The 22,432-nt window shown below is 31.9% G+C and overlaps 1 protein-coding gene across 5 annotated transcripts; it reads right to left on the reverse strand.

Annotated features, from left to right (window-relative positions):
- Positions 1-870: 870 nt before the first annotated feature.
- Positions 871-15,916, reverse strand: LOC135955959 (large proline-rich protein bag6). Of its 5 annotated transcripts, none has more exons than XM_065506397.1 (12): positions 15,572-15,916; positions 15,357-15,474; positions 15,085-15,287; positions 9,711-9,839; positions 9,016-9,645; positions 8,404-8,932; positions 8,239-8,307; positions 4,102-4,686; positions 3,105-3,719; positions 2,889-3,025; positions 2,626-2,826; positions 871-1,564 (listed from the first exon to the last, which is right to left on the reverse strand). In XM_065506397.1, the coding sequence occupies exons 1-12, from the start codon at positions 15,635-15,637 to the stop codon at positions 1,229-1,231; spliced, it is 3,618 nt and encodes a 1,205-aa protein (XP_065362469.1). In that variant the 5' UTR covers positions 15,638-15,916; the 3' UTR covers positions 871-1,228. The 5 variants fall into 5 exon arrangements, with proteins under 5 accessions (XP_065362469.1, XP_065362466.1, XP_065362467.1 ...); XM_065506394.1 differs by having other exon boundaries at positions 3,105-3,800; XM_065506395.1 differs by having other exon boundaries at positions 2,626-2,790; positions 3,105-3,800; positions 15,572-15,914.
- Positions 15,917-22,432: the final 6,516 nt, after the last annotated feature.

Consider the following 22,432-nt stretch of genomic DNA (forward strand, 5'->3'; position numbering starts at 1 on the left):
ATAAAAATCTTATAAATATCGAACTAAACTTTCACACAGATCAGTTAAAATGAAAACACTGTAATTTGATGTGTATTTTTTTTAAGTTTTTTTTTTATTTTGATTATGTATGTTTTTTTTTTGTTTTTTTTTAATTACCTTAAATTATTTTAAGTCCACTATACATAAAAGTGATATATTGTGTTTATAATGTTAATTATTATAAATTTTCTTTGTTTCTATATTTGTTTTTTATCATTTGTTTTTCAGAAAATTTACTAGTAGCATTCAATTCAATTTGTTACAGATCAGTTTATGCTTATTTCTGCATGTATATCTTAACTGTCCGTTTGTCTGGCTTCTGGTTTGGTGTGATACAATAATGTATTTTTATTATTATTATTATGGAAAGTTATGTACGTTAGTAATCGTATTTTGTATGTATTTATGTTTTGGCGATTGTTGTTGATGATGATTTTTATGCGTAATTTATATATTGTTAAATAGGGTTTATGTTATTTTATTCTAAAATATGACATGCTTGTGACAAGCATTATTTATGTATTTATAATTGTTCTTAAAAACATATATGTAGTATTGATGTAGTAAATATGCAAATATGTATTTATGTATGTATGTATGTATATATAATTAAATTGAATATACATTATTTTGTTAATAATAGTTTTATTTATTTTTTTTTCATTTTTTAATATTTTAAAAACCAATAGAAACACAAAAAATGCACAAAGACTGACTTAACAAAGTTTTCGTCATTGTTATAAAAGTTGCAAACTATTAGTTGTTCTTTTTTTTCTATTTAAATAAATATCAACATAATACACTATTTTGTAGTGTTTAAGAAGAGACAAAAAAAAAAGAAAGTCAAAATAAGGATAAATAATAAAAATTTAAAAAACTTGATTTTTATTTTCTCATTGTTAGCATTTTTTAAATATATAACACAAATAATTTTTTTTTGTTTTTATTTTTAATCAGTAGTATACCTTATATTAGCCCCTAGATTTAAGAAAGAATATAAAGACACCTTGTTATTAGTTTTATTGGGTTTTCTCATTTAACATTAATCATTTGTAGTGCAACACTTTTGTTTCTCATTCGTACGTATTCAGTTTTTAAATAAAAGCGCAGGTGCCTTTAGAGTCTGTTGAAAAATTTCCATTTACATGGAGATGTGTATGTGTGGGTGTGGGTGTGTGTAGGAGTGTTAGTATTTTTTTTCTTATTCTTATTTTTTTATAAACTTGTTAGATTTGGGAAACTTGTCGGCTTCAAAGTCGGGATCCTTCTTAAGGCGTTCTCGTACATTCGTGCGTACGGCATCTATACATGATGATTGCACTGCTGCATCACTAGCAATTGCTCGGGATACGTCTTCGGGTGTGTGTGTTTGATTGGAGGCTGCTGATGTACCAAGTCCGGGATTTTGTATGGCTTTTCTAACACTGTCAGCTATGAGGGCACCAATTTCTGTTGGTGGTTTCGAATTTTGTACCAGCTTTCTTCGTTTCGACGACATACCTGATATGTAAGCATCCGAAAAGGGTGGTTGATCGGGAGGATTCTGAAAGAGTTGGCGAAATGATGTCAACAAAAATTTGGAATCATAAACCGTTTTGGTTGGAGTACCAATAAAAAATGGTATAGAAATATTCTATATTTTTTGTAAAACAAAACAGAATTCACTTTCAGAATATTGTAGAAATTTAAATTAAATTGTACAACTTAAGTAGAACTGCAACTACAAATGTAAATTGAAAATATTGTGCTTATAAAGATATATATTTGGTCGATTCACATGGTATTCTATGACAATATGATATGATTGTCCTGTTGTAACTCAAAAATTGTATGTCTTGAGTTACAAAACATTAAATTTTATATATATCCCACTCGCATCCCAGAAAGGAATAGACCTACGCATTCTTTTGGAAAAGAAAGTCAATAAAGTTTTTGATTTTGGAAAAAAAAATTTTATATGTATCTTGAGTTAGGTTAGGATAGGAAGAGGTGCACACTATGTGCACTTCCACTCGGAGACCTTGAGGTCCATTGTGATTCCCTTCACCTGTTAAAAAGAGAAAGAAAGAGAGATCTTTTTACGGATTTGGAATCGCCGTAGAACGTCCCTTAAATGGCCACCTTATTCCCTTAATGAAAACTAGTATGTTGCTCAGTTTGCAGCGAATGGGACTAACCTTTGTATCGATTTCAAAAGTTGGTTTGTTTACTTGACTTGAAATCTCCCATATATGTATTTAAAATTCATTTCGGTAGCAGAACCCTATTTAGTTTGGTTCTTTATAGTTTAACATCGTCACTGAGAGAGTGTTGTAAATACTCCATGCAATGAGTATAAGAAAGTGTGGTAATGGAACATAAAACTAATATTCTGGTAGTGTTTTTGATAGACAATCCCCAAAATATGTTTCTCATTTGTTAATTTTATCGAATTTCGCTGACATTTGTGTTTGGAACATCTAACTTAATTTAAGAGCAAGATCGGGTACAGGGTCTCAAATGACACACTGCCCTCCAAGACGTAAACTCATAAAAGAGATCGATAAAGTTTCTTAATTAAAAACAACCATACAAACAAACAAACAAACAAAAAATACTACTTACATCTGTTTGCCTTTGCATATCACGAGTTATAATTGGTAGCCAATCGTTGGGGAAATGACGATGCCAAGTTGCAGAGCCAGACACAACTGAGGGCAGCGGTTCATCATCAACTTCTGGCTGTGATGTGGTAGCAGCTTCAGACATTTCAACATCTGTATCCATTGGCTGAGAATGAAAGTAAGCGGGCGGTGAGACAAATGTCTAACATATTTTAGTGTTTTATTAATTTGATTTTAAATAAAAATTTGCTTGCGGCCGCCTACCATTTGCACATTGTTGGCAATGTCTGCTGCAGCATTGCGTTGCACAATAAATTGTTGAGCATCGGCTTCATCGGTAGCACTGGGTATGGCCGGGGTTAAATAAAGGGCTAAGAATTCGACAACATCACCTTGTAAATCTGTATTATATGTAATACATTTAGAAATATTCTTACTCTAAGTAAATGTATGGTACTATTTTGATTAGCAAGTACTTACTAGTTTGAATGGAATTACACAATAAACGCATTAATTGTACCCAGAATATTTCAGCATTTGCCCGCCCAATACAAATATATAAAACACTGTACAAACGTTTGCGAAATTGTTCACAAATTTGCTTAAGTTTCTGTTCAAAGTCCTTTAAATTGACGGGATTTCTCTTAAAGAGTTCAATAACTGCAGGCAAAGTACTTCTCAAAATATTGAAGAGTGAATCCCTTGAATCGTATTCGGGCTTCTCGTATTGCGGCAAATACAATAAGGACTCACCAAACCATTGTATTGCACGATTTATGGCCGGAGGTATGGTGTCATCGTTAATGGGTTGGCCTTCGAAAATGTGATTGTTTAAACAGTTCATCAGTTGGGAGTGTATGTTGAGCCTTTGGGTATCCTGATTTGAGCCGGTTCCCGCAGCGCCTGTTGCCGAAGATGATGCATTTCCAGACGAGGCAGCAGCTCCACCAAAGCCAGCCCACAAATCGCGCATCACCATGAAGGGCGGCAATATAGGTGGACGTACCGATGCTGTGGCAGATGCAGCAGCAGAAGCTGAAGCTGATGCAGAGTTATTTGCTGCCGATCGTGGTGTACTTGTCATTGTTGAACCTACTATACGAGATGAAGGCGGACGCATCCGTTGATAAATATCATTCATAGTGCGCAATAATGGACGTCGTGTAACAATATTTGCTAATATATTAGAACAGTTTTGTTTTTCACAATATACAAATAAGTATGAGGGAGGGGTATGATATGTGGATGGGATCATAATGGTTATGGAATCAAATGCTCAACAGAGGTTAGCGCCTAATTGAATTTCGTTTGCATAATATGTATCTTCCATTGAGATGAACTTAATTAATGAATTTTTGTTTTCTTTCTTGATTTTGGGAGTTTAAGCATGAGATACCATCACCACAATAAATGTGCTTTTGCAGGACACATATAAAAGCCAACAAACTACTTGAATGAACTCAAATTAGTAACTTACCCATAGCTGGATTACTGCGGTTTGCTGGACCAGGTGCAGCAGCGGCATTATTGGAACCATTGTCATTAGCGGCATTGCTAGCCGTTTCAGGCTCGCGTATATGATGGCTGTTACAGGGTAAGAACCTATCGAACGATGACACATTATTGCTGGGTAGGACACGACCATTCCAACCAGTTGGCATGCCCAGTACCGGTATGTTACCAAAGTGTACTTGGGGACGTGATGTTGAACGTGTTTGGGTTGATGTGGTTGGCAAAGTGGCTGTAGTTACACGTGCAGGATTTGCTGTTGAAGAGGAGGATGAATTTGTTGTAGTATTAGTGTTTGTATTATCATTTGTTGTAGTTGTTGCTGTTGCTGTTGAAGTGGTTGTTGTTGCATTGTTATCATTATTATTCAAAGTTGAATTGGCTGTTTGAGAGGCTTGAGTACCACCACCACCACTACTACTACCGCTAACACCAATGGGCACATCAATTGACACAATATTTGGAGTATTGATGTGAACATGAAATTCAGTATCGAATGGAGCTGCACTGACTACATCTTGCAATAAACGTGCGACTTGACGTTGGAAATTGCCTGTGTTTAAATATTCATCAAAAGTAAGTACAAACAATAATTTTAATTAAACTTCTTTAACATAATTTGCTCATCACAATTTTATATAACATTTTTGGTTTTAGTAACTTTAAGAAAAGTTAAATTTGGTTTATGTTTTTTTTTAATGAAATCGGTGGCATTTTTTAGGAAAAAAAAAACTAATTCTCTGATTATTCAATCGAATTATTTTAAGAAATATTCTCTTCCAAAACACAAGGCAAAACGATGCCGCCCATATAGAAAAGAGTTTAAGGAGGCATTCTCTTCGGGCTTTTTGTTAAATTGAAGCACACGTATTTACTATGTGTTCTATGGAGATCATTCTTAATTTAAATGATGAATGAAATCGATAAAGCAAAGTGCTTTTTAGTAAAATTATTTTTGACAATGAGTGAATATACAGTTGCAATTAAAATAATACTACTACGAGTATAATAATACGATTATTTACCAGACATGAGAAAAATAAAAATCAATAAGTTTTTTGTATATAATTTCTAGGTTTCGACCAGCAAAATTTTGCCCGAATCCGAAAAAAAAATGTCATAATAACTTTAGGTTAAAACATTATTATATATTGTGATAATGGGGATTAGACATTTATTTGTTATAGAATAATATAAAAGACCTTCTTCGTATTTATCAGATGTTCGGTTTTCAAATGCCATACAAGTGATTTTTAAATCACAGACAAATCTGTGGAAATTTCTCGATTTTTGCCATTTTTATACCCAGATATTTTTAGATTTAACAAAAATTTTGTTTGGTTGAAAATCGGTTTAGTGGTATGGCCTCCCCCATTAAGTTACAATAGATGGCATATCTTTTGAATGCAGTTTTTTGTTTTTAATAACTTATGTCATTTTGAAGGGTTAATATCTGACATTTATTCTCACTTAGTAATTGAATACTATAGTGTAAACAACAATGTTTTTTTTATACCCTACACCACCATAGTTTTGCTTAAAAAATGTGGAATTTTGTAAAAACGAAATGTCATATGCGGGAAGTTTTGCTTTACTTCTTTATTTTAAAAAAAGTGCAGCTGAAGCACATCGTTTGATCACCAAAGCATATCGTGAAAGTTTTTCAACGTGTGAGCGATGGTGTGTGCGATTCAGAAGTGGTGATTTTGACACGGAAGACAAAGATCGCCCGCCCAGGCCAACCAAAAAAGTTTGAAGACCATGAATTATACAATTATTCAATACAATAGCTTGCAAAATCATTGGGTACCAACCCAAAAAATTGGGTACCATACAAACTGAAGCCGAGATGCCTTGAAAGACGATTTTGCATGTCCGAAATTATGCTTGAACGCTATAAAAGAAAATCATTTTTGCACCGAATCATTACTTGCGATGATAAATGGATCCATTACGATAACCCGAAGCGTAAGAGATCGTATGTGAAGCTTGGGCAACCAGTCGAATCGACACCAATGCCAAATATCCATGGCGCTAAGGTAATTCTCTGTATTTGGTGTGAACAAAAGCGTTCTATATATATTAAGACCTGCTGAAATCTGATCAGCCCATCACATGGAAGCTGTACAGAAAGCAACGGATTCTTTTGAAGTGAGCATTGGAAGAAAAACTCTCAGACTATGCCGCCAAACTTGAAAGCGTAATACTCCTTCAAGACAACGCTCGGTGGGGAAGTTCTGCCTCACCCGCTTTATAGTCCAGACCGTGCCCCGTCCGACTACTATTTGTTTCGACCGATGTAGAGCGCTCTCTCTGGGATACGCTTCACTTCAGAATATTGTATCCGAAATTGGCTTGATTCGTTTTTGGCCTCAAAAGATGAGCAGTTCTTTTGGCGCAGAATCCATATGTTGCAAGAAAGATGTGAAAAGGTCATAGCTACCAATGGCCAATACTTTGAATAAATTTATATTGCACCCAATAGTAAATAATTAAAAAATTGGAGGAATAGGAACAATGGAATGCCCCCTACCAAAGTATAACGCCCCTACTATACAAAGCTAATATTCATTATTAGCTTTGTACTGTTGAGGGGTAATCGAAACTATGGGCGTGGCCTCTTCCATATAAAGTAAATTGTTATTTTCGAATATCTGTAGAATTATTATTGTGAGTGTCTTCAAACTTCTCTATCAAACTTCCCTATCACACATCAATTATTTATTATCAAATATCTGCGGAACAGAATCCACTGTTGAGGGGTGATCGGAACTATGGGCGTGGCCTGTTCCATAAAAAGTAAATAGCTATTATTAAATATCTGAAAAAAAATCAAAATAGTGTGATTCTCATGACTTTGCATGAGCTATTTTGTAAATGTGTTGGATCTGAGTTATGCGCGTGGAATATCCAAAGTAAATTGTTATTTTCGAATATCTGAAGAATTATTATTGTGAGAGTCTTCAAACTTTGCATGAATTACTTCACTATCATTGTAAGTAGTTGGGCTAAAAATGGGCGGTATGCGAATAATGGGCATTCAACAGAAATCAAACGTATGTAACATTTTTAATCGAATATTTAAAGAACTATTATTGTGAACCTCCAAACTTCATGTAAATAGCTTTGATCTTAATTTAGAGTGTAAAAAGTTACAACAAAATAAACAGAATATTTGTAGAATAGTTTTTCCTTATGAGGTGATACTTGGAATTACGCCAAATCAATAAAATGAGGCTTTGAGTATTCTTTACATAACAACCCATAAAATATCAATTTCCCTCGAATGGAAAATTAGTATCATTCCAATGAACTGTTCATTCACAATAGTTGATTTTTGTTCGCAACAGCTGTTTAAATTCCATCTAAAATATGAACAACCTGGAAAATAGTTTCATGTGAAATATTCACCCCTATCGGCAATAGCATGTGAAATTTAATTTCCATGAAATATTCATTTCCCTTGAAGGGAAAATTGCTATCGTGATATTCCCATGAACTTTTCATTCACAATAGTTGATTTTGTTCGTAACAGCTGCCTATTGTTTACAAAATTCCGTCTAAAAATTTCACAACATGGGGAATTTTTTTACATGAACAAAGTTGATGAACGGGAAATGGGAAAAGGGAACATATTTCATGTAAAATATTGATTCGCGATGGGGATTATTATTAAATATTATTATTATTATTTTGCCAATTATTAATCAGATTAGTTAATCTAATTTAACGTTACTGTCTTTGGTTTCATTAAATTTCACAATTTCTTATTAAAACAGTGACTCATTTATTAAGAATATGAAGATAACGTGTAATTGCCTGAGTGTGTTGGCAAATAAATAGAAAAATTTAAGAGAAATTAAAGACTCAAACCAATTTGGCAACCAATTTAGCAGGCCCAATGTATTATTGTGATTGCAACTGTATATATATGTAAATGTTAATTAAGGTAGTGGTTATTAGAACATCCATGTTTGTTTTTATTTTGCCAATTTTTAAATGTGTTAGAAAGCAAATGTTTAATTCCTGCTTTTTGATTTGTTATTAAAGATAAATAAAAAACAACGAAACAAATCAAAAAACCAATAACACAAATAGAACATACGCTCTAAATACATGGCACGGCTAGGTTGTAGTATAATTTCAAGGGTACCACCACCTCCTTGAGCTGGGACTATTTGATGGGTCAGCAAATCATTGTACATACAAACAAAATTACAACTACTTGTTCAAAATAAAATGTAAGATAACAATTAGAAATTCAACTTACCCCTGCCAGCAGCGGCGGCGGTGGCATTGTTATTAGAAGCATTTGTATTTGTGTTATCATTTGCAGGTGGAGTACCGAATTGCACCGAATTAATTGCGGGTTGCCAAACGACGGGATCATCAATGGGATCATCAACTGTGGAGTTGTTAGCATCACCAGAGGAAGTCGAAGAACCAGATATAGAATCACTACGAGCTGCAGCGTTATTGCTGGTGTTAGTGGTGGTAGTAGATGCAGTAGATGCAGCTATAGTTGCTGCCGCCGCAGCTGCATTTCCATTTCCATTCGTTGTGTTACGCGTTTGCTGTTGGCGTAAGCCTGCTGGTATCATAGCAGGTGTTAGGAAATTATTTGAGCTAACATAACCGCTTTGTTCAACTAAAATCGGACGACAAGTTAAATATCTGGGTGCGCCCTGTGAAACATCCAACATTAAATCTGAAATGGCATGCTGAGCATGTGACATGTAATGGAATGCTTCAGATACACGATCGAACAAACGTTGGGCATTTTCGCGACCTGTGGTGTCCTGCATTTAGGTAGGTAGATAAAATAGAATTATTAAAAGTTTTGTTAAAAATTCTGTAAATATGGCTATCGAGTTGAACTTACATCTTCCTCAAAGCTTGGTTCATTTTGTAATAAATCATAGTATTGTTCTATGAATGGATTAAGACGATTTTGAACATTGCGCATTTGTTCAATAACACCAGCCAACACGGGTGTGCCAGTACGACGTCTAGAATTGTCATTACCGTCTTCAGTGTTGCTGGCGGCAGCAGCATTATCATTGTTATCAATAGCCGCTGTAGCAGCTACACTTGGAGATGCTGTGGCTGAATTGTTATCACTCGGTTCATTGGTTGGAGTGTCTTCATCCTCATCGATAACATCTTCAATTACAACTGCGGCCGCAGCTGTAGATGCATTATCGACTTCAGCTGCTGCAGTAGTTTCAGCTTCAGCATCCGTAGCCGAAGCCGAAGCTCCAGCAGCAGCAGTAAGAGCTGCAGCAGCAGCACTGTTTGCCTCGTTTTCGTTTGTACTGTAAACGGTAGGCAATTGCACTAAAGTAACATTAGTATTGCCACTCCGCCTCAAAGCGGCCTGTACAGCACCTTGTACCATTTCAACGATTTGCTGACTTTGTGGTATGTCCGATGTAATGCCCACTTCGACAACTGTAGATTCCATGGTCCAACGACCGCGTGCCAAAATATCAAGCGATTGATTGTTTAAACCCTAAAAAGTTTAAGCAAATAGCTATAACTTGTTATTTAATTATTTAGATTTTATAATTTATTTACCCTGGTTGGATCTTCTAAATAGGCGGCGATATTATTGGCACATTCCAACATGTGACGGGCCACAGTTATGCGATTCATGCAAAATGACGATGAAGCTGCAAATGGATTGACTGCAGCTTGGCCATTGGCCTAAAAAATAATAAAAACTAAAAATTAGGAAACTAAAATTCTAGAAAATCAAGAAGTTTTTAAATATTTTCATAGAAAAATCGAAAAGCATTTATTTATATCATATTGGGTGTATGACATACAAATGCGGTATTTTTTTTAACCCTCCGGCGGGTTTTCAAACTGAAATTACTCCTTGATGGTCCATGGGAAGAATACCCGCCCCCCACATGTATTCCAAGGAAATTTTATCTAGAATCGTTTAAAAAAAATCAAAGCGATCCGACCAATGTGTAGTACGGGAACGTGTGAAAAGGTTCGCGTACTGAAATTTCAACAATAGTTTTTTAGGCTTTTTTTATATAAAACTCATACAAAATTAATAATGTTATATATAAAAGAAAATTTTTTTTCTAACATTCATATAAATTTTTTAAAACAAAAAAATGTTTAAAAAATGCGTTTTCATATAAAATTCCCTAAAGGTCCCTGTGGACCTTGTACAATATAAACATACTCAAAGTATTGCGGCCAAGAAAGAATCAAGCCAATATCGGATATTCTGTTCCAAAGTTAGGAGTATCCCAGATAAAGCGTTTGCCTCGATCGAAACATATAGTAGTCCTACGGGCACGGTCTGCACTATTAACGGGTGAGGCAAAACATCCCAACCTCTTCTCAACAGGTATTTCAGCATGTAACCGGTTTCAAGTCTGGCCACATATTCTGGGCGTTTTTTCTTCCACGATTCAATCGAATCAGTTGCGTTTGGTGTGACAGTCTGGCCAGATTTGAGCAGCTAGTAAAAGATAGACCGTTTTGGTCCCACCAAATACAGAGCACTACCATTGGTACAAAATTCGGCATTTTCGAAGCAAAAAAAAAAAATTCAAACCACTTTCAAAAAAAAAAATCTGTTGTAAATCCCGATATTTTAAAAAAATATTTTTATTAATTTATTTTTTATAAGTTAACTGACAACCATCATGATAATAAGCGTTAAAAAGGAAATATGAAATTCATTTGAATCGAATTACACAATAACCTCACCGAGCAAAACCGAATGAATACATGTTAGTCAATGTATTTTGTTGTTGTATCAGATATATGATTTGTATTATTTTTGTTTGTCAATACGAAGTGTGTCATCTCAATGTATAATAATTCTATATGGTTAGGTAACTTCTTTAAAATTATGTGAATACAGAGCACTCGGGATAACGTCGACTAATTAAAATGCGCATATTTACGATAAAAATGTTATTGATACTGTAGTTTAAGCATTTTTATTGTTCCTAAATTAAATTAATTTCGAACCTAAACAATATGAAACTAATAAAATACAAGATGTTTAAATATGCCTTGATAACATACAATGAATGGATAAATAATAACAATAAATTAACTTTTTGACTTTAATTTCATTCCTATTATATAAAAATCATTACATACTTTAGTCTCTAATTTACATAATTGGTCAGTTCACAAGGTCTCTTATCAGTCATATTGTCATAATGTCCTGATATATCACGACTCGCAGGCTCGGCTTAACCGACACTTAAGCATTCGGGTCAGGTCTCCGCTGGTTGGTTAGTAGTAGTAGTTAGTAGAATTATTTTATTGCTGGAAAAGCAATAAAAACCATTGTAAAATATTAGGACATTATGACATGATAAGAAACCTTGTGAATTGACGAAATGTGTTTATATTTACCTTTAAATACTAATATTAAAACCAATCCTTATTGTTTTGTCATCCTATTTAAATTTTGTTTACCCTAATAAGAAATATGTTAAGAATTGTGTACTAAATCCTCGGAAATTTTATATATTTGAATTCTTAGGACTCTGTCTTATGAAATTATTTTATATCTTTTACGAAATATTGTCAGTTCCTACAATTTTCTATAAAATAAATCAATATATTAAAAAATGGTTAAAGTTTTTCAAAAATTTTAAATGTTAATACAAAGTATTGTCGTCTGTAAATGCCAAAAATCGCATTCAAAAGTACTATAGCTAAAACAAAAAGTACGTTACTAACTTTCGACTCTTTCAAAACATTTCGACATTTGCTACTTATAAAATTCGACTATTTTATGCCACTATATTTATAAAAAATGTTCAACAAAACTCAAAAACGAAAAAAATCAATTTTTTAGATAATCGACTTTTCCGACTCTTAGATAACGTCGATTGTTCCACTTTTTTCCGAACAAAATGGCGATATCTAGTACTCTAATGATTCATTAACCCCATATTACACTCTGACATGGTACAAATCCTTCAAATGGTAAAGACAGAAGCTGCAAAGGCATGACTCAGAATAAATGTAAATAAGACGAAGTGAATGCAACTAAACACAGTGTGGAAATCAATCTCCACCCACAGTAAGATAACAATTTTCAATTCGTGTGTTAATTATGTGCTCCTACATGGCTGTGAAACGTTGAATATGGCTGTTAGAGACGTAAACACTTTGCAAGTTTTCACCAATAAATTCCTAAGAAAAATACTTAAAATCTACTGGCCCAACAGAATATCGAACACACACCTCTGGACAGTCACACATCAAAGCCAAATACATTCCGAAGATTTGAGAAGAAAATTGCGATGGATTGGCCACGCATTACGAAGACCACCCGGAGATTTAGCCCGCAATACCATTGACTGGAATCAGCAGGGTAGCAGAAGGAGAGGACGTCCAGCCCACACTTGGCGAAGACAGACATAGAGGCTTCGCTAGCACGAAAAAGCTGAAAGGAAATTAAAAACCTAGCATCAAACAGAAACAATTTAAAATTATTTGTTGAGGGCCTATGCTCCTTATATGAATTAAAGGAATTAATATATATAAATAACTTCTCACAGTAACAAAATACTTTATTAAAATCAATTTTCCAAGGTGTATTAATAATTATAAGGTGAAGTTATGTACACAGCTGATTTTGTTTTGAAATTTATTTTAAAAAAAATAAAATTTTGTTGTGTTTTAATTATATAATTTTGTAAATAAATGCAGAAAGTAGTGTATTCAATAAATACGTATTAACTTAAATTTAAGTGGTATTTAAATACAGTTTTTCAGTTCTATATAATTTTTCTTTTTTAAATTAGAAGTGTGGTAGAACAACTAAATATCAAAAATTTATCGATAGTTTTGCACAAAACAGCTGTTCAACCAAAACATAAATTGATACATTTTGTCAAATAGGAAAAAAAGGTTATTAAACAATATCAATATCCCAAGCAATATATCGATGGCTTAATATAAAAAGGCCCTAACTCGTGTTTTTTTTTGTAAGTCCAGATTTTCGTTTATTTCGATAAATGGTCCGATCATATATCATAATTAGCCAAAAAAATCACGACATAAAAAAACACGAGTTAGGGCCTTTTTATATTAAGCCATCGATATTAAATAGTTTATGAAACTTAAATAAGTATCATTTAAAAAAGCAGCGAAAAACTCATTTTCGTATTTAAATAGAACTTAAATGTAATTCATATTTAAATACGATGCCAAAAATTGGACTTTAATATTTTTCTTGTTGATATATTATGACATTGCCAGTCATTTGACAATTAACAAATACTGTATTGGTTGTATTTGTTGCAGGGCGATTTCAACTGATTAATACGACTAGAACTTTAAAACCAACATTTTTTGAAGATTTGAAATTATAAAAAAATTAATTCGAATACTAAAGTTCGAATATTGTTTACAGTGAAAACTCCTAATATACAGTGAAAACTCCTCATAGTGAACACTCTATATATCCTTTAATGGACAAAAACTCTAAAACGTAACACCACACAATAATTTTGATGTGAATGAACCTTCCATAGGAGGACACTCCCTTATACATAGACATAGACAAACACTTTATATATATTTTGGTTGAAGACCCACCGTTATGTGGACATCTTCCTAAAACTAAACATAATTTTTGGAATTTGTTTAATTTTGCAAATCTTGCATCGCTTTTGCTTGGTTTGATTTCAAATATTATTCATTTGAAAAGTCTGAAGCAACTACATATTTGATCACAAAACATTCCTATGTCTGCGACCCTTCTTCAAGAAAATGTTAAACAAATCGCCATATAATTGGAAATGACAACATTTGTAGCATCAAAAGTCTGGCAGCAGAAGTGTCTGAAGATGATGTTAACCAATTTAGACAAAGACAACAATTATTCCTTCGCGAGTTGAAACCAGAAAATGTGTACAATGCTGATAAAAGCAGTCTATTCTATAGAGCAATAGCTTTTATAAATATGAAATGTACAGCATTTAAACTGACTAGGGAAGGTGCTTTTTGGAAGGAAGTGCTTTTTGATTACCTTCAAATACAACTTCTATCTGCCAGCCTTTAGAACAAGGTATTATTCAAAGTTTTGAATTTCATTACCGCAGATTTGTTGTCAAAACAGACGCAAAAATATAAAATGATATGCCCTTTTGCATTTTAGGTGACGATTTGTATTATTTAAAAATCCTATACAATTTTTGTTTAGACGGTGAAAATATATTATGATACAAGAAGAAAATTCATTAAAAAATATGATTGAAATCCATCGAAATTCTTCACGCCAAAATACAAATAGTGATTTTCGATAATCATTATAATTGCCTGAAAACATCATTATCGCCAGAAGGCAAAATATACTAGATATATTTGCAAAACAATGCCTCCTCAGTTTGATGAGGCATTATCAAAGCAATAAGCCAGATGTAAACATGTTTAATAACGAAGTGTATTTCAATTAAATTGTCAATCATTTTTGCTAAATTATGTCAAAAAGTTATCCAAATCCTGTTTATTTCCGGGAACGTATTTTTGGCATCATTGGTCCCATTTTGACAGGTTTTAGAAATAAATTTTGCACATACTTAGTTAATGAGCTAGAAGAATTATTTGAACTGAACTGAAGAGCGGTCAAATTACTGAGCTAATAGAACCATTTCTAATTTTATACTTATTTATTTAAAAACTAAATAATAATTATTTTACTGTTCTTGCACTTGACAGATTTACAGGTTTTGGTCCGAATTAGTCAGCACAGCTTTTATGTAAATTCTGATTAAAACCTTCATATCTGACTAATATGAGAACAAAGCAATGGAAATATGTGTATAATTTACTGGAATATCATCGAATGTTGTAAAAAATATATAATTTGTTTCTTATTTATAACATTAACTATAAGAGTATCTATGAAGTTCTTCTCAAAACAACCATATGTACATAAATATTAACTTACATTAGCATTCATGGGAAAAGCCATAGTACCCACAACCATACCATCTAGTGCACGAAATAATGGCGAATTACGCATGTTAACGGGTCTGGCACGAGTCCGACGTTCATTCGGTGGATTTGCATTAGAACTAGATGAATCAGTTGCTGGAAGACGCTGAGAGGGCGGTGGTCTTTCGGCAACATGAACAACTTTTCCATCAACATCTGGAAAAATATTTTTTTTATTAAAACTCCTTCAAATAATTTCACAATAAACAAATTTGAAGCATTTACCATATTCCTTGAGTTGTTTGTCATCGACCATAACACGTCCACAATAAATAATACGCTGCTGATCGGCAGCAATATTTGTCTTTTCTGCAACTTTATCCTTGAATTCACGCACCGTAATCTATGGTTTTAATAAAATTAAAGACAAAAACCGTTATTTAAGAAAAACAAGATCGAATTTCGTGATTTGAACGGAGGAAAATTTGCATTTTACTAACCTCATTATCGATGCTAAACTCATGGGTTTGAGCATCTAAAGTTTTCACTTTTAGATTTATAAGCATTTTTGTAGTTTAATTTTTCCCTTTTTCCAACAATCGAATAATTTTCCAAAATATTTGCAATCAATGTTAAAAATAATACAATCTGTAAATCGATAATTCTTAAGTATTTGTTTTTTATTTAGCTGCTTTTATAATTAAATCACTGGAAACTTTTCATCAAACTATTTTTGCAAACCGTATAATAGTAAAATGTTTGCAAAAAAAAAAGTTTTTCACAATTTCTTTTTTTTTTTTCTTCACACGGCAAGCAAAACGAAGACACACACACATACAAAAAAAAGCTAAATGACGTTTATTCTTTGACAGCTGATATGTCAAACATGAAATCAACCGCTGTCTCGTTTCTGTGGAAATTTGCAATGTTTCTATCCCGCTTTAGCCGAAATGCCTTTGCTCTCTTTACTCACATTTGTAGATTAAAAAATAAAAAAGTCTGATCAAAATGTGTGACCACTAATAAGAATTTTGTTAGAAAACCCCAATATATTTGATTTTTGTTGTTTACTTTTATTTTATTCGTAATTATCTATATTCTTTTTACACTTTTATTAAACTGAATTTTAGTATTTTCTCCTAGTTATATTTATTTTAGGAGTTTTATTCTGGTACGTTCTACACCTGGCTGAAAAAATGACAATTTACACAAAAAACTGCGGCTTGTCAAAATTAGTTGTCAGTTTTTTTGCATTAAAACATTTCAGCTGTTTGGGTCAGTGATGGGATTTGAGCAATTGTGCCAAATTTATGTAGAAATTGTGCCAAAATGGGTTGAATAGAAAGAAACTACTTTTCACAAAATAAATAGAATTTGGATCCATTTTTAAACAATTCTTTATACAATTTGTTAAAAAGGTATAGCAATTTAATTTAAATATATCGCGTCATTTGACATTAAACTTATTTGCAAATTGCATAATCCGATTAGAATGCCCTCATATTGTTTTTTTAAACAATATTTCGTAGATTTTCTAAACTGTAATGATGGGTGTTTTACTTGAAAATTGGAGATTAAATTTAGTTTAATTAATAATAATGATTAATGAATAGATCATGATGAAAATAATGATTTTTTTCAAACAGTATCTGGTCGGATTGATAATTTTAGATTTTCTATATTTTACTAAAGATAATAAAACTTATATTTTAACTGCTCTAAAATATTTTTATTGTCTTTTGATTAAAAGACAATGAAATTTAATAATTACTTTAAGTTAACTTTAGCAAATTTTTCTGAGAATAAATTACACGTTTGAAATTATGACCGCTTTTACATTAAAATATCTATACGAAATAAAATTTTAAATATTTTTTATGAACAATTTCTATTTTAACAGAATTTCATTCAATCTTCTTAAAATGAATTGGGATGTAGCAGCAAACTTTTATTTGTTGGGTATATATTGTGACGAACAGTTATTTTTACTGAAAATCTAACATGTCTAACTAAATCTAATACTTTTTACATATATATTTAGCCGATTATTGAACAATAATCAAATTTTTTAGTATGCTTAATTTAATGATTAAATTTGAATCATTTTAGACCACAGTGCTTTTAATATTTTGTTTGTATTGGAAAAACTTGTAAACCTTCGTTATTTTTAAAATATTGCTCAACAAAGAAAACTTGTTAACTTTATTCATAATCAATTTTTAATTATACAAAAAAGGTTTATAAAACAAAATTTCCATACAAAATTAGTTTTATAAAATGTATTTTTTTAGATTTATTTTTAAATTTATAAAAAAAGTGCCAAAATAGTACGACTGTGCCATTCAAAACGTAATAGTGCCAAAAATAGCACAATTCCCATAAGTTTCGGTAGAGTCTTTATGTAGAGAGTTCGTATGTACACACATGCAAAGAAAAGCTAAATGATGTTTATTCTTTGACAGTTGATATGTCAATCCTCAAATCAACCGCTGTCCCTTTTTGGTGTAAATTTGCAGTTTTCATGAGTGGTTGTTGAATTAGCTAAAATTTGGTGGTTGGGTGTGTGCCCTGGCTGTTCTCAAACTAAATTTTTTGTTTTAATTTGCAGTTTTTACTAGTGGGTTGGTTGTTGAATTTGCAAACAGTTTGGTGGTTGGGTGTGTGTCATGGCTGTTCTCAAACTAATTTTTATTTTAAAATTCCCAAATTCTTTTTTTATACCCTTCACCTTCGTGAGAAGGGTATATATGAGTTTGTCATTCCGAACCTATAAAGTATATATATTCTGGATCCTTATAGAAATCAATTTTCTGAAGACTCCAGATATCTTCGGGATCCAAATCTTCAATAATTCTGTCAGACACGCTTTCGAGAAGTGTCCTATTTAAAATCAGCAAAATCGGTCTACAAATGGCTGGGATATGAGGAAAAAACCAGGAGAACCTCGATTTTTGACATATTTTTGACCTATGTATACTATCTGGATTACTAGTCATTAATATAGACAATATGGATATCTAACAATAGATATTTAAATATCTATTATGTACTATTTTCATTTGTTAATATGTTTATTTTTTATTAAATAAATACTTCCAAAGTTAACCTTTCTATAATAGGTAACTTAAAATCAAAAAATATTTCAAGGTAGAAAATGATACGGACAAAACGCACTCTTTCAAGGATATACATACTATAAAAAAACTTTTAATTAATTTTTTGTTGCAAATCCTTTGTTTTTGATGGCACAAGATCATCTCTTAGCATAGCAGATATTATGTTTTTATGGCGTTTTTCTCAATAGGATTGAGATCGGGAGATTGACCAGGCCAATGAAGAACTTGAATCTTATTGCTCTGTAGCCAAGTCTTACAAACTTTGGAGGTGTGCTTAGGATCGTTATCCTGTTGGAAGCTCCCTATAAGTGGCATCTCTTCACTGGCATAAGGCAACATTACATCTTTCAATATATCACGGTACATGAACCGATCCATAATCCCATAAATTTTATGATTTGGCCCAAATCCTTGACCAGAAAAGCAACCCCAGACCATTACCTTGCCTCCTCTATGTTTAATTGTTCCTTGCAATACTTAGGATTCAGTCTTTCTCCATATTCCAGCGGAACTTTTTAAGTTGTATTTGGATTCGTCAGGGAACAGTACTGTCTTCCATTTTTGGATACTCCAGTCGATGTGGGCTTTGGAAAACTTCAGTCTAGCTTTCTTGTTCTTAGCTGATAGAAATGGTTTTTTTTTGCTGGTCGTCAGCTGAATAATCGGGCTTTTAATACTCTTCTACGGATTGTTATTTCGCTAACGCATAATCTTAAACTTGTTCTTACTTGACTAGCTGATGCTGTAGAATCTTTTTGTATTGCTCTTTTGATCAAGGAATCATCATATCCTGTGGTTTTACGCGAACGACCTCCAGAATGCACCGGTAATATGCGACCAGTCTTAAATAATTTTGAAACGAGCCTTGAAATAACTAATCTGTTAATTGAATATTTTTTAATCAATTCATGTAGTGATAAGCCCGTCTTCCAGTCTTCAATAACTTTTATTTTAAATTCACTGGAGTACTTGTTCCTTGTCATTGTTTTTTTCACAATAAACTATAAAACTTCAATTTTACACGCTACGCCTTCCATTATTTTTATCTTTTGGAATTTTTAAATGCATTCATTGTAATTCCCGACAACTCACATATCAAATATGCAGTACCGAGTTAAATTTTTAAACATCTTATAAGAGGGTGCTTTTGTTTTGTCCGTTGCGTTTTGAGTTTTTATATGATTATCATTTTAAATTTATTTTTAATAAAATTATCTTTTACTAAATGAATATCATTAACAATATTAGTTAATAAAATATATACAAAATACATCCCAAAAAAGCCGTTTTTATCAAAAAAATTATGATTTGAAAAAATCCATTGAGGGGGTGCTTTTGTTATGGCCAATTCTGTAAATACTGCGAACCCCGGTTTTCTAGGAAAGGCAGCCAGCCATCTCAGCCACGCAGACCCAGACAGAAGGAGAGAGAGGAATTTGCTGACGGGAAAAAATAAAACTCCTCAAATGAGTTTTTGATTTTATGATGACGAGAAAAATTAAACTCCTCTAATGAGTTTTATTTTATTAATTAAAACTCTCTTTTTAAGAGTTTCAACCGAATTTTCATTTGGAGTTGAGGTCGTTTTTTTCATATCTTAAATGAAAGTTTTTGAGTAAAAATTTTCTGAATAACCGTTATTTATTTACGATTATATATGTAATGGTATTTTAGCGGTAACAGTAATTACAGTTATTTCGGTAAAAGTAGCTTAGCGGTAATGGTTGCCAACCTCCATGTGAAGTCATGGACAGCTTGGAAGTACATAATTACTTTTGCTTTTTTGGACCCAAAATTATCTACATATTACCTCTTGTATTTTGACTAATATTAATGGAACATTTTTTTCATATCACTAAACATTTCATATTTTTTATTTCGAATATGCAAAGCCGTTGCAGTTTAATCACATTATTCCGCCTCTTACTCCTTTAAATTCGAAAGATATGTGCATTAAAAAAGTTTTTCTGTATAAATCTTTGATGTTAGTCCAATTCTAAATTTAAACAATGTAGTCAGACGAGACAACAAAATTAAACAACAAACAATATACAACAAATCTATATTATAAATTCAACAAACAAATAAACTAATATGCACATTAGAGAGGTTCCAAAATATAAGAAAAGCTTAAAGTACATCGCACAATTTAACATACATATGTACCTAACATTATGAATGGGAATGTCAGCTGTTATATCTGGATCAAATATCTAGTTATGTTGAAATGTAGCGCTTTAAAATTGAATTTGGACCAGTCTAATGTACATCTATATAAGTACAAGGATATGTATACGAATGTTTGAGTTTGAATATGGAGATTTGCAAATAAAAACAAAAGGACCCTTATGACGTCAGCATACAGAGAATAGTGCAGTTAGTAGTAATGCCTCAAGGAAAATTGGTTTAAGTTAAAAATCAACAAAAGGACATTATAATACACGTACATACATAAATAATACACACTTACTTATGTTGAAACATACATACATTCAAATGTTGTCTTTGTTTTGTTTGTGCATTTGAAAAGTAAAGAAAACAAATGTCAAAACTGATTGCAAACCAATGTTCAAATATATTTACTTCAAAACAAATGCGGGTCGAAAACAAATACACATCCACCTACCTATTCTTACTTACATTTGCATTCATATCAAATTGCATTAAAGTTTTAAAAGAAAATTTAAAATTTGTTTTGGGGTCTTTCAGTCATCTTTAATACCGACTTTGCTTTGCCTTTTTGTTTGTCAGACGTAGTGCAATGACATTTGTTAAAACTTAGTGTCATTTGTTGTAATCAGCTTCATTAGTTGTGCCTGTTTTGATGACGCTGACAACGAGAAGAAAAATAATCGGAAGCCAGCATCAGCAGTAAAAGTAAATTGAAATCATGTAGAAAAAAATGTACTATATTTTCTTTTCCCTATGATATGCATATATACACTGCAAGAAAGTTTTGCTATTGAAATTAACGTATGTAATGTTATACGAGGGTTATTTGAGGAGTTCTGTGAGAACTATAAATTAAGAAATTTACCCATTTAGTACATTGAGCTATAAAATATAAAAAAATAATAATACATTTATTGGCTCGATCAAATTTGAAACATGTATTTCTTTCGACTTAAGGACGAAGCCTATTGAAAGTATCTGAAATCGGTTCATAATCTCTTCAAAATGTTGGAATCCAATCAGGAAAATAAATTATTGAAATTTTACTTACTCATTTACTTAGGCCCTAATTTTGTAAATCACGTCACCAAAGTGATATTTATATGGAAAGCAAAAACAAAATTTCAAAAATTTTAAAAATTTGTTTTTGTTTTATATACAAAATTTTCAAATTATGAAAGGCAAATCAACGTTTGAATTTTGGTGCGTTTGTTCTGTTAAGAATTTGTATATAAAACAAAAACAAATTTTTAAAATTTTTGAAATTTTGTTTTTGCTTTCCATATAAATATCACTTTGTGAAGTGATTTACAAAATTAGCGCCTTAGTGTAGGGTATTAACCGACCATACTTTCTTACTTGTTTAATTTTGAAAATTTTCAATTCCAAAAATCTAATATTCCGCTATAAAAAATAAGTAAAGAAATATTTGAAAATTAAATTAAAAAAAAAACAAGTAAGAAAGTATGGAAAGTACCCTACACTAAGTAAATAAGCAAAATCATTTTTCTTTTAAAATTTCAATAATTTTTTTTCGTGAATGATTTTCGGAAAAGTGCTAGGATGGGAGCTATGACTAATTTTAGACCGATCGCCATGAAATTAGATCATGTTATTTATGTCTATATGCAAGTTATTTGTGTTTAATTTATTGTGTATATCAACATTTTTAAGAGATTTATGATCGTTTAAGATATTTTTTAAAGATATTGTGGTCCTTATATGGGAGCTATGACTAATTTTGGACCGATCGCCATGAAATTTGGCTGTGTTATTTTATTTATGTCTTGAAAGTATGTATATGAAAGTTATTTGCGTTGAATTTTATGTGTATACCAGTATTTCTATCCCCCTTTAACACGAATTCTTAACTAATAGTTATACTGTCGGTTAAAATTATTTTGTATGAAAACTGTCAGTACAACTATTAGTTAAAACATAACCAGGCCTCGTGTTACTCGGGGTAAGAGATTTATGTTCGTTAAAGATATTTTCGGAAGTGTGCCTTATATGGAGCTATGACTAATTATGGACCGATCGCCATGAAATTTGGTTGTGTTATTTATGTCTATA

This window comes from Calliphora vicina, chromosome 3 (assembly GCF_958450345.1).
Source record: "Calliphora vicina chromosome 3, idCalVici1.1, whole genome shotgun sequence".
NCBI classification, from domain to species: Eukaryota; Metazoa; Arthropoda; class Insecta; order Diptera; family Calliphoridae; genus Calliphora; species Calliphora vicina.